Raw genomic sequence first — 13,056 nt, 5'->3', positions numbered from 1 at the left:
TAAATTGTAAAGAGATTTGTTTGATACACGGTGTAGAATGAAAGTGAAAATGAGGGAAGACAAAAGTAAATCTATGATTTGGAAATGCCTCTTGTATACCTAAAGGAAAAAAAAAAAACAATACAATACAACAATTACTGCTAAGTATGATAATGGAAGTTCCAAGGAAGTCTGTTTCGTATTTGCAACCAGACACCTCCAAGAGAGACATACTAGGACGCGCGCGCGCGCAGGGATTGGTCGAATGTGGTTTTTCTTGTTTTAGGTTCGAGATTAAATTACATTTGGAAGGATTTTGAAGAGGATATTGGTAGTGTGTGAGAGGTCTTAATAGAAAAAAGTCAGATTTTACTGTCAAGTGGACTACCTTTGTGATTGGGTGATGAATACTGCTGATTGCTGAAGACTTTGGAGAAGGGTGGCCTCAGACATGTGGGAAGAGTCAGATATTGGACTGAGTTTGAAGAGAGACTGAATCTAAATATGCTCTATGGACACACCTGAGAATGAAATGCTTCACGTTCAATGGTCCAAATCAACTCATCTTCTGGATTCTGTGTGTAGGCCATCACTTATCAATCCTGTTATAATCATTCAAGCTGCCTCTGCCGAGGGCTTTTTTTCCTTTTTTAAAAAATTATTGTTTTTGAAAAGGTAGGGCTTGGGTTTATTAAAAAGGATTAATTTTTATAAAGTGACAAATTTAGGATTGGATTTTTATTGAGAAATGTGCTTATATTTAATATGTAATCGTGTTTTAAATAGGATTATAATTTTGTATCGGCCCTCACCCATCAATCCTACTATAAAATTATAATCATTCAGGCCGTGTCTTTGGGGAGGGCTTTTCTTCTTTCCTTTTTTAAAATTATTGTTTTGGCTTTTATTGTTTTTATTTTTAAGCGAAAGTTTTAGCATATCTGAAATTTTTCTTTGAATATGCTCACTCCCATGATGGGGCGCACTTCACATTCAATGGTCCAAACCAATTCATCTGCTGGATTCTGCACGCAGCATTTCACCTTTCTCCTTTCATAGGAAAGCTTCTCTTCATTGGCATGATTTTAAAAACTAGACCGGATTGGCTAGTTCAATCGGTTAAATTGAGAATCGATTCTTGGTCCAGTTCAGTTGAAGCTCAAGAATCAGTCATTAGGAAACTGGTCAATAACATGTAAAATCGGATAAAAATTGGACTGATTCCCTTGAGAAAACTGGACAAATTAAAAGTTATTAAGGAAAACATAATTTTTGATCTTTACACTTTGCTCGTGTTTTGTTATAGGTCCCTATATTTTTTTCAATGTTTTGGATCTTTACATTTTCATTTGTGGTGTTTTATATTCATTTAAGGTCCCTACATTTTGATCATTTTGGTCATTTAGGGACCTAGAATATTAAAAAATAAAAGTGTAGAAACTCAAAATACTAAAAAAAGTATATGAACCTAAAACAAAACACGGTCAAAATACAATAACCAAAAGTTATGTTTTTCCAAATTATTAAAAAATAAAACAAATCAGAATTAAAATTAAAATACTAAAAGCTTTGGGCCAAGAGCTGTAACTTTTGCAAATATAAGCTCAGCCTCTCCTGTGACAATCTCTTTCTCCTTTCCATACAGATGATGTGGGACTCAATCAAGTATTTTGCACGTACAGTACGCCCCCCTTTTTTTCCTCTTTTTTCTTTTAATTTTTGTTGATAAATTTTTTTTTTTGCATTTATCTTGATTTTTTTAATGTGGGCACATATTTTTAATCTTTATACTTTCTATTATTTATGCATATTTTTTAAAATCTGATCCTTTTAGTTTAAACATGCCTTCAAAAAATGTCTAATATTTTATTATTTTATCAACATCTTTCTTAATATTTAAATGAAAAGCTTCACTTATAAATAATATTAATCATGTATTCATCAATAATAAATTATACTATCAAGAATCTATAATGTATTTTTGAAAAAAAATCCATATTTAAATGTATTTCTTATTTAATTATGATATATAAATTAAAAATATATTAATTTAATGTCAACCGTTTCGACCCTGGTTTGACTACAGTCCAACTAATGAATTGTAAACCAGTATCTTATCCGATTTAATAATTGGTTCGGTTTTTAAAACCTTCTTAATCTAAGCGTATTATAAATTTTTTACATGGTTACACCAAGACTCTGAAAAAAAGAAAAAGAGAGTAAATTATACAATTTCAGTTTAATTCAAATTTATTTTTCAAGTGCATATAACTCTTTTTTAAAAAAGTATCATATATTTTAATTTTAATTTGAATTTTTTCATTGAAATATTCTATATTAAATTTTTTATTTTAAGAAATGAGTTTAAATTAATATGTCTTGGTAAAAAATAAATTAAATATAAATGGTTTCTTAGCAAGTCACTTAGCCGTCTCTTATCATTAGATTATCAATAACATAGCATGTACTCTTTGGATGCTGAAGATTTTTTTTTTTTTAAAATAAGATTGGGGGGTGGGTGGGGGTAGGGTGAGAGATGGTAATTAACCAATGGCCTATAATGATTGATCACCATTGACTCTTAATTTTGGCCTGAATCGTCACTGCTTTATAATAATTATGATTCATCTTCGTTCTTAATTTGCCAATGCTCACCCTTTTTGATATTATTTTTATGATCCATAATCGTCACTGCTTTATGATTCATCCTCTTTTTAATATTATTTTTCATGATCATGCTATCCACAAATGAATTTGAGATTTTGGATATTCAAAGATTTGTTTAATCTTACTCTAAACTTCATAACTTCAACTGCTTGGCCAAGTCATGGAGAAGAAAATATGTCATCAGATTAATGAATGCTAGATTTAGTGAAAGAAACTAGTCCCTCATAATACGATAAATTAAGGTTTGAATTTTTATTAAGAGAGATGCAAATATTTATATAGTTGCACACATCCTAAGTTATTGGGATATAAATCTAATAATGATACTACTTTGTCCTAGTATATGAGTTTTTTTGTTGTTGTAAATTTGTGAATATCAATTAAATTAATTAAAATTTAGTTTCGAATCTAACTTCTCCAAAAAGAAATATAAGCCAAAAATACCTTCCATTTAACAAGAGGGAGAGAGAAATTAAGATAATTAAGGAGTAAAATGATGAAGAGTAATTTTAAAATAGATTTTATTAAAGAATTATTATTTTTTAATAACATCTTATATTATGAAAAATCAAATCACTCATGAGGTGGAGGGAGTACATATAATAAAATAGTTATAGAGGATAATAATATTTTGTCTAGTTCTATATATAAGTTACTTTTAATCATCTCACTATAGTTATTGCTATGACTGTTATGATTTTATTAGATTATCATTAGACTTTTTTATGTAACTTCTAAGCTTATTGTTGCTTGTAAATATTATATCATTGGGAGGAAAAGATGAGCTAAGCATGGGATCAAAGGATGTTAGGTATAAGACTTTCAATATAATAAGACATAAATGGGGCCATCTAAGCAATGGGTAAAAGGGTCTCAACCCCATAGCAAAATGTTAATAGCTCATGTTGTAGACAATTCTAATTATGATTGTTTAAAATATTTTTTGAATGTTGCTTTGAACTTTCTATATATGCATTTCTTTATACTTTGTTCAACTTTATATGTATGGAATGGTTCAAACATTTTAATTATAATTGATGCAATATTGAATTTTTCTCATATTATTGTAATTAGAAATTTGTACGGGAATTAAAATATTGAGAATCTACAAATTGGCAAGAGATTTATCAAAATAAATTGAGTATTAGCAAGGGATTTAAAAAAAATTAAAATTAGTGAGAGATTTAGTGAATGATTTTTTTTTTAAAATATCAATATTAGTGAAGGATTCATCAGTCACTCAATTAGCAATGAACCTATGGCTCGCTATTCATGTGGAATATGTGATATGTTTAGCAAGAGATTAGTGATAGATAGGTTTGTCACCAATTTAGTGAAGGACTGAATTACTCACAACAACTATCAATTTTGAAAACTATTAACAATATTAATGAGGAATATTGATTCTTCCTAAATTTAGCAAGGGACTTTTAGCGAGAGATATGGATCCCTCGCTGAATTTGGTGAGGGTCATAACCTCTCATTAAATTCATTTTAGTAAGGGATATATTGAATAGTGTTAAAATTAATGAAAGATCGTTAAATTAGTAATATTGTCTAAAAAAGAAAGAAAATTTTTAAATTTATCTTTATTAAATATATTATATTTAAAAGCACTTTATTTCCTTCTCATACGGAACTTTTTATTTTATTTATACGAAATTGTAAAATAATAAAATTATAATTTAAAAATTAATCATCCTTTCTTTTTTACCCAAAGCAACTTATAAAAATGATTATTAATTTTTTCTAGAGGATGAGTTATATATGAGACTAGCAGGGCTGGCTCACACAGAGTTGCCATTAGGAATAGATGATATATTGAAGCAGCGGTATTGCATGTGGCATGCTGCGAACTCATCCCAACGTGTCCCAAGCTTAATTACCTTTAATTTTTACACTATCAATTAATAATTTAATTTCTTCAGTGGCTAACGTAAACCACACCTCATTAATTACTGTATATGTGTGTTTGTGTATGTGATGAATATCATATTGTTTCTTGTTAAAATTCAAAACTAAGTTGTTTAGGTATTCCATTAGTGTCAACTATGTCATCCTCCTTATTCTTTCCAACGTCTCTATCATTTGACAAAAAACTTGTGAGATACTATCAATTATTCTTCGTTGATCTTCCCTTTTTCAATTTCAAGTGACAATTACACTTCACAATTTCTAGCCACTCCAAACAATAATCATAGCATTACCCTGCGTGTGCCTATCACTAAAAAGTCCAAGACCAACTATAATTAATTACTACTACTTTAGGATTATTTGTTTTCCAACCATAACATATGTTCATATATATATATATATATATATAAAATCACAATTCATGTATCTATTTAAATGAACTTCAAAGTATAAAAAATACCTTAAACTAGAAACACGGAATGCGTTTTATACACACAAAATATGAGGAATGAATGAGCAACGCAATTGTGCTTACAATAAACTTCATATGTTGGAAAAATTAATAATTTGACCTTATAGTTTGATATGATTGAAATTCAATTCTTAAACTTTAACTTTGTGTATCTCAATCTTTATAATTAGCACTTCAAAATATTAATCCCAAACTTTCAAATATAGTTTTAAATAATTAAAACCATAGGGACTAGCATATGAAAGTTATGTAACTGGTTGAGTTTTAATTGAGTTAAAATTATAGAGATTAAATTGTGCTAACTACTAAATTAAAGTTTAATTGAATTAAGATCATAAGAATTAAATGATTAATTTTTCTTATATTTATTGATTTATTGATAATACCAATCTCATTACACTTTTTTTTTTAAAAGAAAATAAAACAAAAGCCATACTTATTTCCCTTTGAAAAAGGGATCCATCTTATTCTTACCGAATACTTGTTCTTGAAATAAAACCAAATTACTACTAAAAATTAGATTAGGTGACATGTGAAAAATAGGCATCTAGTCAAAGGATTACCTGAACGAAAACTGTAGGTTTGTGTTCACATACACATAAGTGATGCGTCACACTTACGCAATAATACATAATATTTATTCTGATGCACTTTTGAATATATATCTTCCTTGTTGTTCTCGTTTATCTTCTTGTTCGTGTTTTTTTTTTTTTTGGGTCGAACTTGCTCATCAGTCCTGTACAGTGCTTTCTTGGTGCCTGTCGTTGGACTTTTTCAGTCACATTTCATTAATTATATTTATTGGTGGTAAGTGGATTTGTATCCTGAAACAAAAGAAATTTACAAGGGTCAAGGTATTAGGTACATATCTATATATATAAAAGAGACACAAAAGGCTTACAATGTTAATTAGTTCCCCTACCTCAGACTTGAGAGTACATACATAAATGGATCAGCTTTTTGTTTATTTTTTTCCCCCCAACTCTTGGGTGTCCTTATCATGTTGGTAAACTTATAGACTACTAAGTGTATGTGACTGTGGAATAATATTAGAGACCGTTGTTAAATTTTTTGTTCTAGTATAGTAGTATTTGGTTTTAAAAAAGAAGGCACTTAAATAGGGCTGCATACAGGTGACCTAAATCATGAGACTCTTGTCTTTGACGTGAAAGCACACCATGAATCTCACGACATTCCACTTGTATTTTTCTTTTTTAAAAATAAAATTGTGTGTTAATATATATAATATAATTAAGTTTCAAATTAATGAATCTTACACACCTAATGTAATGATCATTCAAATTCAATGCATATAGTCGATCAGTATTTAGTCAAATCTCATTGCTCATTTTGACTTATTATTTTTTTATTAATTGTGTCAAATTATTTGACCCGTAGTTTTCAAAATAATTTCACCTGGGGACTCGCTCGACTAAACTACAAAAAATATTCTTTTTTTTTTAGATTGGAAAGTTTATTATATACTTGCAACATCATTCAATAGCACTTACTTCTATCATATTTCATATCCTTTTTAATTAAATATTTTTTTTAATGACTAGAGTGAGTGCTTAGGCGGCTCCTTATTTTTTTTAACATTTTATTCCAATTTTTATTAGGTTATTTTAATTTAAAATGATATTTTTTTGTTGCATCGAAAAAATTTGAACCCCAAACTGATCTGAGCTACCCAATTCAGAATTTTTTTTACAAGGTATGTGCATGTCTCATTATTTTAAAATTATATTTTTAAAAACGTATTAAATTTTTCAACAACGTTAATGAATTTTAAAAATTTTCTTGATCTTAGTGAAATATATTAAAAGTGATTTATGAATAAAACAAGAGAAGTATATGTACTCCTTTCGTTAAAAAATATAAAGCATTTTTAACCGAATCTCATCTCTCTATAAAGTAGTTACCTACTTTTAAATTAACTCTATCTTTTCATATTTACTCATATTAAACACCTTATAATAAATATAAAGTCATTATCAATAGAGAAACTTTTGAAAAAAGGTAATGATTATACCTTAAAAGATTAAAAATATGTTATATTTTTGAACATCTAAACCCTAAATCCTAATTATTTTATGATTTTTTAAAAATATTTTTCAGTTATGTAAATCTAATTATAAAGTTTGATAGTTCAGCACATGCACAATGTCTCCCAAGAACGAAAGTAAAGTTCAATTACCTCTAAAATTTAAGAAATTTGGATCATTAGAAACTTTTTTATTGTGGATAAGAAAAACAAAGAATGTGTAGCTGAGCATAAAATAAGATTTGGACCCCTCTCTCTTTGTGGCTTTAAATCAAGGATATTTTTGAAAATTTGAATGTCCCATCCAAGAGCAAAGGTTATATTTCTTTCTGTGAAATACACTATATACTTTCTCATCTCAAATAAATTCTCAAATATTAATTGCATGTACATATATAAGATTTCAGGATTTACTACACAATTTATAATAATAATAATAATAATAATAATAATAATAATAATAATAATAATAATAATAATAATAATAAGATTTCAGGATTTACTACACAATTTATATTATTATTATTATTATTAATATTAATATTATTATTATTATTTAGGTGGGGTTATGTGCATGACACCAGCAGCTTAATAGGTAAATGATTATAATATCATCAATATTGTTATTAATAATACACTATACAATTCATTTTCAAGCTCCGTGTACATTAATTCAATGGGAAATAATCTAGCAACAATAATTTAATTGTAATATTTAATTGAACCATGAAGTTACAATACTCAACTCAAATTTTATATATCACATGAATCACAAACCATTAATTCATATAATATTTGTTAATTCAGAACCATTAATAAATAGTATATGAAGGATTATCGAGTCAAATATTTTTTCTACAGGAAGAAATAATCATGAGAATATTAATATTCCTTGCCAATTTTGTGCTTAGGTTATATGAAATGAACAAAAGGTGGAGAAGATGAAGATCTGAATCCATGGATTATGAAAATTTTCTCATATAATATATATTCCGAAATCGAATTAATATCATCACCATGCATTTAATTTGCAGCAGACACATAGAAAAGAAAAAAATAAAAAGAAAGAAGTTGCTTAAATATAAAGACCAAAACTGGCATGCAAGAATATATCAATTTTACAATTAAATATTCATATTTGTCTATAAGTTTCGATTTAATTGATACTTTCCCCCCATGTATTAGTACGATCAAGAGGTCTTGGCGCCACCCCCCCCCCCAAAAAAAAAAGAGGTCGTAACGTAAATGATTGTTCGTTTAATTTATTCATGAACCAAAAATTTTAAAAAATGAAATTAGTTGTATACAACTTTTACTTAAAATAATATTTTGGAAAAATACACTCAATTCAAGACCTAACACTTATAGTAAGATTGATAATGATAGTAGTTTATTTTTTATAAAAAATTTAAACCCTTTTAAAAATATAAGAATAAGTTATTATCGCCACTTATTACACTTCATAATTATATATTTTTTCTGCCTTCCTCTTTTAGTTTATGACCTGAATAATAAAAATTAAATTTAAACAGTTTGGAAGTGATAAACTCTCAGTGCTCATCTATATGATGAGCAATGAGAGTGGTTTCGTTAATTATTACACTTTTAGTTTTTAAGATCTTTGTGATTAACTTACTATTATCAATTTTTTAAACCGTACTTTTCTACATATTTTTCTACATTTAAGAGGAACAGGGAAAACTTTTGACTTAATATATATATATATATAAAGAGGAACAGGGAAAACTTTTTGGGAGCATATTTGCAGACATCATAAAGAGGAAAAGGGCTGCAAGTTTTCAGAAAAAAAGAACGGATTTGATTGCTCAAATAATTATTCCCACATGGAAATAAATTGAACTCCCAATAATAAATACATACATAAAGTCAAAAAGAAAAAAAATCAGACTGGAATACCCAACTAGTGGCCAGGAATATGACTTTAATGTCATTAATGAAAAAGACAATAAAAGTAATTAAATGAACATATTTATTGTATTGGATGAATTAATATCAAATCAATCCCAACTTGGATCTCCTTTCTATCTTTTAGTGCCACAAAATCCAAATTCGTGGCATGACTCTTGTGGCTTCTCTTCTCTCGCCACCCTTACACATACACATATTTTGGAAACACGTAAACATATGGATAGAGATAGAGAGAGAGAGAGAGAGAGAGAGAGAGAGACAGTGAATATGTATATATATGAGCGTGTGTTTGTGTAAACTAATCCAATGGTGTGTGTGACGAGTGTGTGTATATATAAGAGGCTAGTTAGGGTTAATTAATCAGTAGTGATCATAGAGATCGAATATCAGAAATGGGAAAAGGAAGAGCTCCATGCTGTGATAAGAACAAGGTGAAGAGAGGACCTTGGAGCCCTCAAGAAGACCTCAAGCTCGTCACCTTCATCCAGAAACACGGTCATCAGAATTGGCGTTCCCTCCCCAAGCAAGCTGGTATGTGTGTATGTGTATATATATATATGATCGTTATTTGTGTTTGTTTGTGTTTGTGTGTTAATATATCATAAAACCTATCCCTCTCTCTCTTTCTCTCTCGCACTCTCTCTGAATTATTCATAATCTTAAATCATTATAGACCCTTCACTTTGCAGTTTCTGATATCAACTTCTAGCGTTTCTGCATTTTGCATTATTTATTCATATGATAACATGTATGCGCAAATCTTCTTCTGCTTCATATCAGAATGCTTTTTTGCCTCTGAATAAATGAAAATCGTTGAATTTGACTGATGATTAATTTACTTGTTTTTTAGTTGAAATTTAATGTTTGATTCATTATTCGGAGGCGATGACACATCTGGTTGTCTTCTGGGTGAAAAAGATTTCAAGTTTGGTCAGCAATTTTTTGGTGTGGGTCCTTGTTTTACCTATACAATGACATTCGAAATATTGAAGAATAAAATAATCTCACACTTCTTCATCTTCTTCATCTTCGTCATCATGTCCAATTTCTGATAATGCATTTTACCTACCATTAATATGGTCCATCTTCCACCACCTAGCTTGCTTCAGATATCACTTCATATACATACGAAATATATATATATATATATATATATATTATTTATAAGCAGTTTTCAATGATCAGGTCAAATTGCACAAGCCATGTCCCTTCTTCATTTTGGATTTTAGAGCCTCGATCCTTACAGAAACTCTTGATTGCAACATTTCTTTAAAATATGTTATTTTTTGAATGTTTTCTGGTAGAAAAATGTCATGAAGATCGAGCATGTTCAAAACCAGAGAGAAAGTGAAAGAGGGATATGAAGTATGAAAGCTTCATGCCCTTGGAAACCAGAATATCAGAAAATGAAAGTACTTAATATAGACGCTAGAAGCCGCTGATCTGAATCTACATTGAATATATGTTATGTGTGTGTTAGGCCTTCTTCGATGCGGAAAAAGCTGTCGTCTGAGATGGATCAACTATCTGAGGCCTGATGTGAAGAGAGGCAACTTCACAAAGGAAGAAGAGGAAGCTATAATGAAGCTCCATGAGGTCTTAGGAAACAAGTACGCTTCTTCTCTCTCTCGTGTTACACAAAATATGCTTCCATGTCTTGTCTTGATTAGGACCTTTTTCTTTCTTTATTTCTTTGGTTTTTTTAACGTTTTAAAGTTGAATTGATGAGACAGAATAATTAGAATATATTAACAGGTATTGATCTTTGTAGACGGGAGACTATTTAAGTATGGGTCTTATATTTGAGTCCGTGTGAACATTAAACATGTTTGGGGGAGCTACTTCTAATTAAATATGATAATATTTGAATCTGACCGCGTCATAAAATAATAATTAAAATATGTCAGGTAGAGTAGAGCAGGTTAAAAACATAATAATTAGTGAATGTCTTGTTTAGACGGAATAAAAAGATAAAAATTAAATTTTTTGACCAATTTCACTGATCCTTTTCTTTACTACATCATGATAATTTAATAATGAACAATAAAATTACTATTTTCATCTCAATTTATAAGACAATAAGAGAGATTTAGCAATGTTCTTGAATATAAAATTTGTTAAAAAAATAAAATTTTATTAATATTAATTTTTTCATTATATTCTATCTCTTTAATACCATTTTGCAAATAGATTATTAAATGAAAGGCATTTTTAAAAATCTGTATCTTTGTTTTAAAAATAAGATTGTAAAATATATTTAATAAATTTTATCTGTATGCGTGATTTTATTTAAAAATATCTTAAATTATAAATTAGGATCAGGGAGTATTAAATGATGGATTATTGCATAATTAACGGTAAAGTGTAAATCAATTTAGTGCGTGAGTGTGTGTGCATATATGTTTCCATTAATCCAAGTTTAATTTCATCAGGTGGTCAAAAATTGCGTCGGAGTTGCCTGGTAGAACAGACAATGAGATCAAAAATGTGTGGCACACCCATTTGAAGAAGAAATTATTGAAGAACAGTTCATCAAATAACCTGCAGTCCAGTACTGATCAATCCAAGCAAGAATCATCCATAACCTCTTCTTCTTCATCTTCCTCAACTGAACACCAACCAGTGATGACGACAGCAATAACTCCTCAGAAAACTACAGACAATAACGAGCAAAACTCCAAAGAAAACCTTAAGGAGTCCTCACCAAATTCCTTTCAATATTCAACTGATGATCAATTATCAACACCTATCTGCAAATTACAAGACGATGATCAGCTGGAACTACTTGCAGCGGCAGGTTCTTTATTGAATCAAGAAGGACCAGATTATACTACAGTACTAAACGAGGTGATTGACAAGGGAACTAATAATGATGACAGTATTAGTGGTTTGCTTGAAATACCATTGGAGGCAGACGATGATTTTTGGAACTTGTTGGATGATGACAACATGGGAGGAGGATCCTACGTATCAAATGATCATGGTCATCAGGTTCATTCATCAGATGCTGAAACTATGAAGTGGATCAGGGAGATTGAGAAAGATCTTGGATTGGAACCTCACGCATCATCTGATGATCTTACCACAGGATTGTGTGACGTAGACATATGGCCTGATGGTATTGCTGGTTTCTGAGTCTTGTAGGATTTTGTTCATTTACTAGCTAGCTAGTTTCAGACTATATTTTGTGTTTTTTTTTTTTTTTTGCCTTAGGTATCCTAACTTTATGATATACATGTGGATGAATATCTCTTTAGTGAAGATGGGGCATGAAGTGCTCTTAATCATCATGATGATGTATTATAATATATATAGCAAAATGCATGTTATTTTTTAATACTATATTCACTATTTGGTGTTATTATTATGCTAAATTAGGATCTTATATAACTATATTAAAATAAGATTTATTTGAATATCTTATAAGGAAGAATTACATACAGTCCTCTCCTAAAAGAATTAATCACAGATAAGGATCAATAACAAGTTTCATTCAAAAAAGAGTAAGTCATGTTTTTATTTTAACAATAATCCATTTTGCATTAATCCTTATTCGTAATTAATTTTTGTGGGAGAGGGCTGAATGTGATTTTCTCAATTAATAATTTCTTTTTTATTCTAAATATGACATATGAGTACTTTTTTATTAGGTTCCTTTTTCTTTTTCATGGTAAGGAAGCGAATTTAGCTGGTAGCTAGATTAGTTACTTTTTTTCGGTATATTATGAATGCATTGTTTGAAAATGTGCATAACATGGTCTGGTTACGATCTGATTGATATGTGCAAAAGAAAATTGTTGGTGAACAATATTATGTTATAGCTATCAGACAAAAAAAAAATTTGGTCAATGGAGTGGCTACGTTATTGTAAATATTCTCCGCTTAACAAACATTAGTTTGACAATTTTAGCTTCATGTCCCCACAACTTAAAAGAATAATATTTATATATATGTAAGGAAACTTGAAATTAACTTGGAAGTACAATTCTACATGACTCTGTCATATTCATACAAAACTACGAATTGCTGATTACTGATTTTGACTGATTCT

General features: G+C 29.1%; 1 protein-coding gene across 1 annotated transcript; it reads left to right on the top strand.

Annotated features, from left to right (window-relative positions):
* The first annotated feature begins 9,207 nt into the window (after nucleotides 1-9,207).
* LOC129315972 (transcription factor MYB58) lies at nucleotides 9,208-12,324 on the top strand. The gene is made up of 3 exons (XM_054960166.1): nucleotides 9,208-9,536; nucleotides 10,486-10,615; nucleotides 11,438-12,324. The coding sequence occupies exons 1-3, from the start codon at nucleotides 9,398-9,400 to the stop codon at nucleotides 12,138-12,140; spliced, it is 972 nt and encodes a 323-aa protein (XP_054816141.1). The 5' UTR covers nucleotides 9,208-9,397; the 3' UTR covers nucleotides 12,141-12,324.
* The last annotated feature ends 732 nt before the right edge of the window (nucleotides 12,325-13,056 follow it).

The sequence above is a fragment of the Prosopis cineraria genome, unplaced genomic scaffold, assembly GCF_029017545.1.
Source record: "Prosopis cineraria cultivar Desert tree isolate PC_DT_omini unplaced genomic scaffold, ASM2901754v1 PC7, whole genome shotgun sequence".
Lineage (NCBI taxonomy): Eukaryota > Viridiplantae > Streptophyta > Magnoliopsida > Fabales > Fabaceae > Prosopis > Prosopis cineraria.
Note: the sequence above shows the minus strand (reverse complement) of the source record. Positions and strands in the feature narration are given on the sequence as shown.

Bases quoted from the DNA above. Each gene is read 5' to 3' on its own strand.
- LOC129315972 (XM_054960166.1), top strand. From the start codon at position 9,398: ATGGGAAAAGGAAGAGCTCCATGCTGTGATAAGAACAAGGTGAAGAGA. The intron at 9,537-10,485 runs GTATGTGTGTAT...TGTGTGTGTTAG, and splicing joins TTCCCTCCCCAAGCAAGCTG to GCCTTCTTCGATGCGGAAAA. The intron at 10,616-11,437 runs GTACGCTTCTTC...TAATTTCATCAG, and splicing joins CATGAGGTCTTAGGAAACAA to GTGGTCAAAAATTGCGTCGG.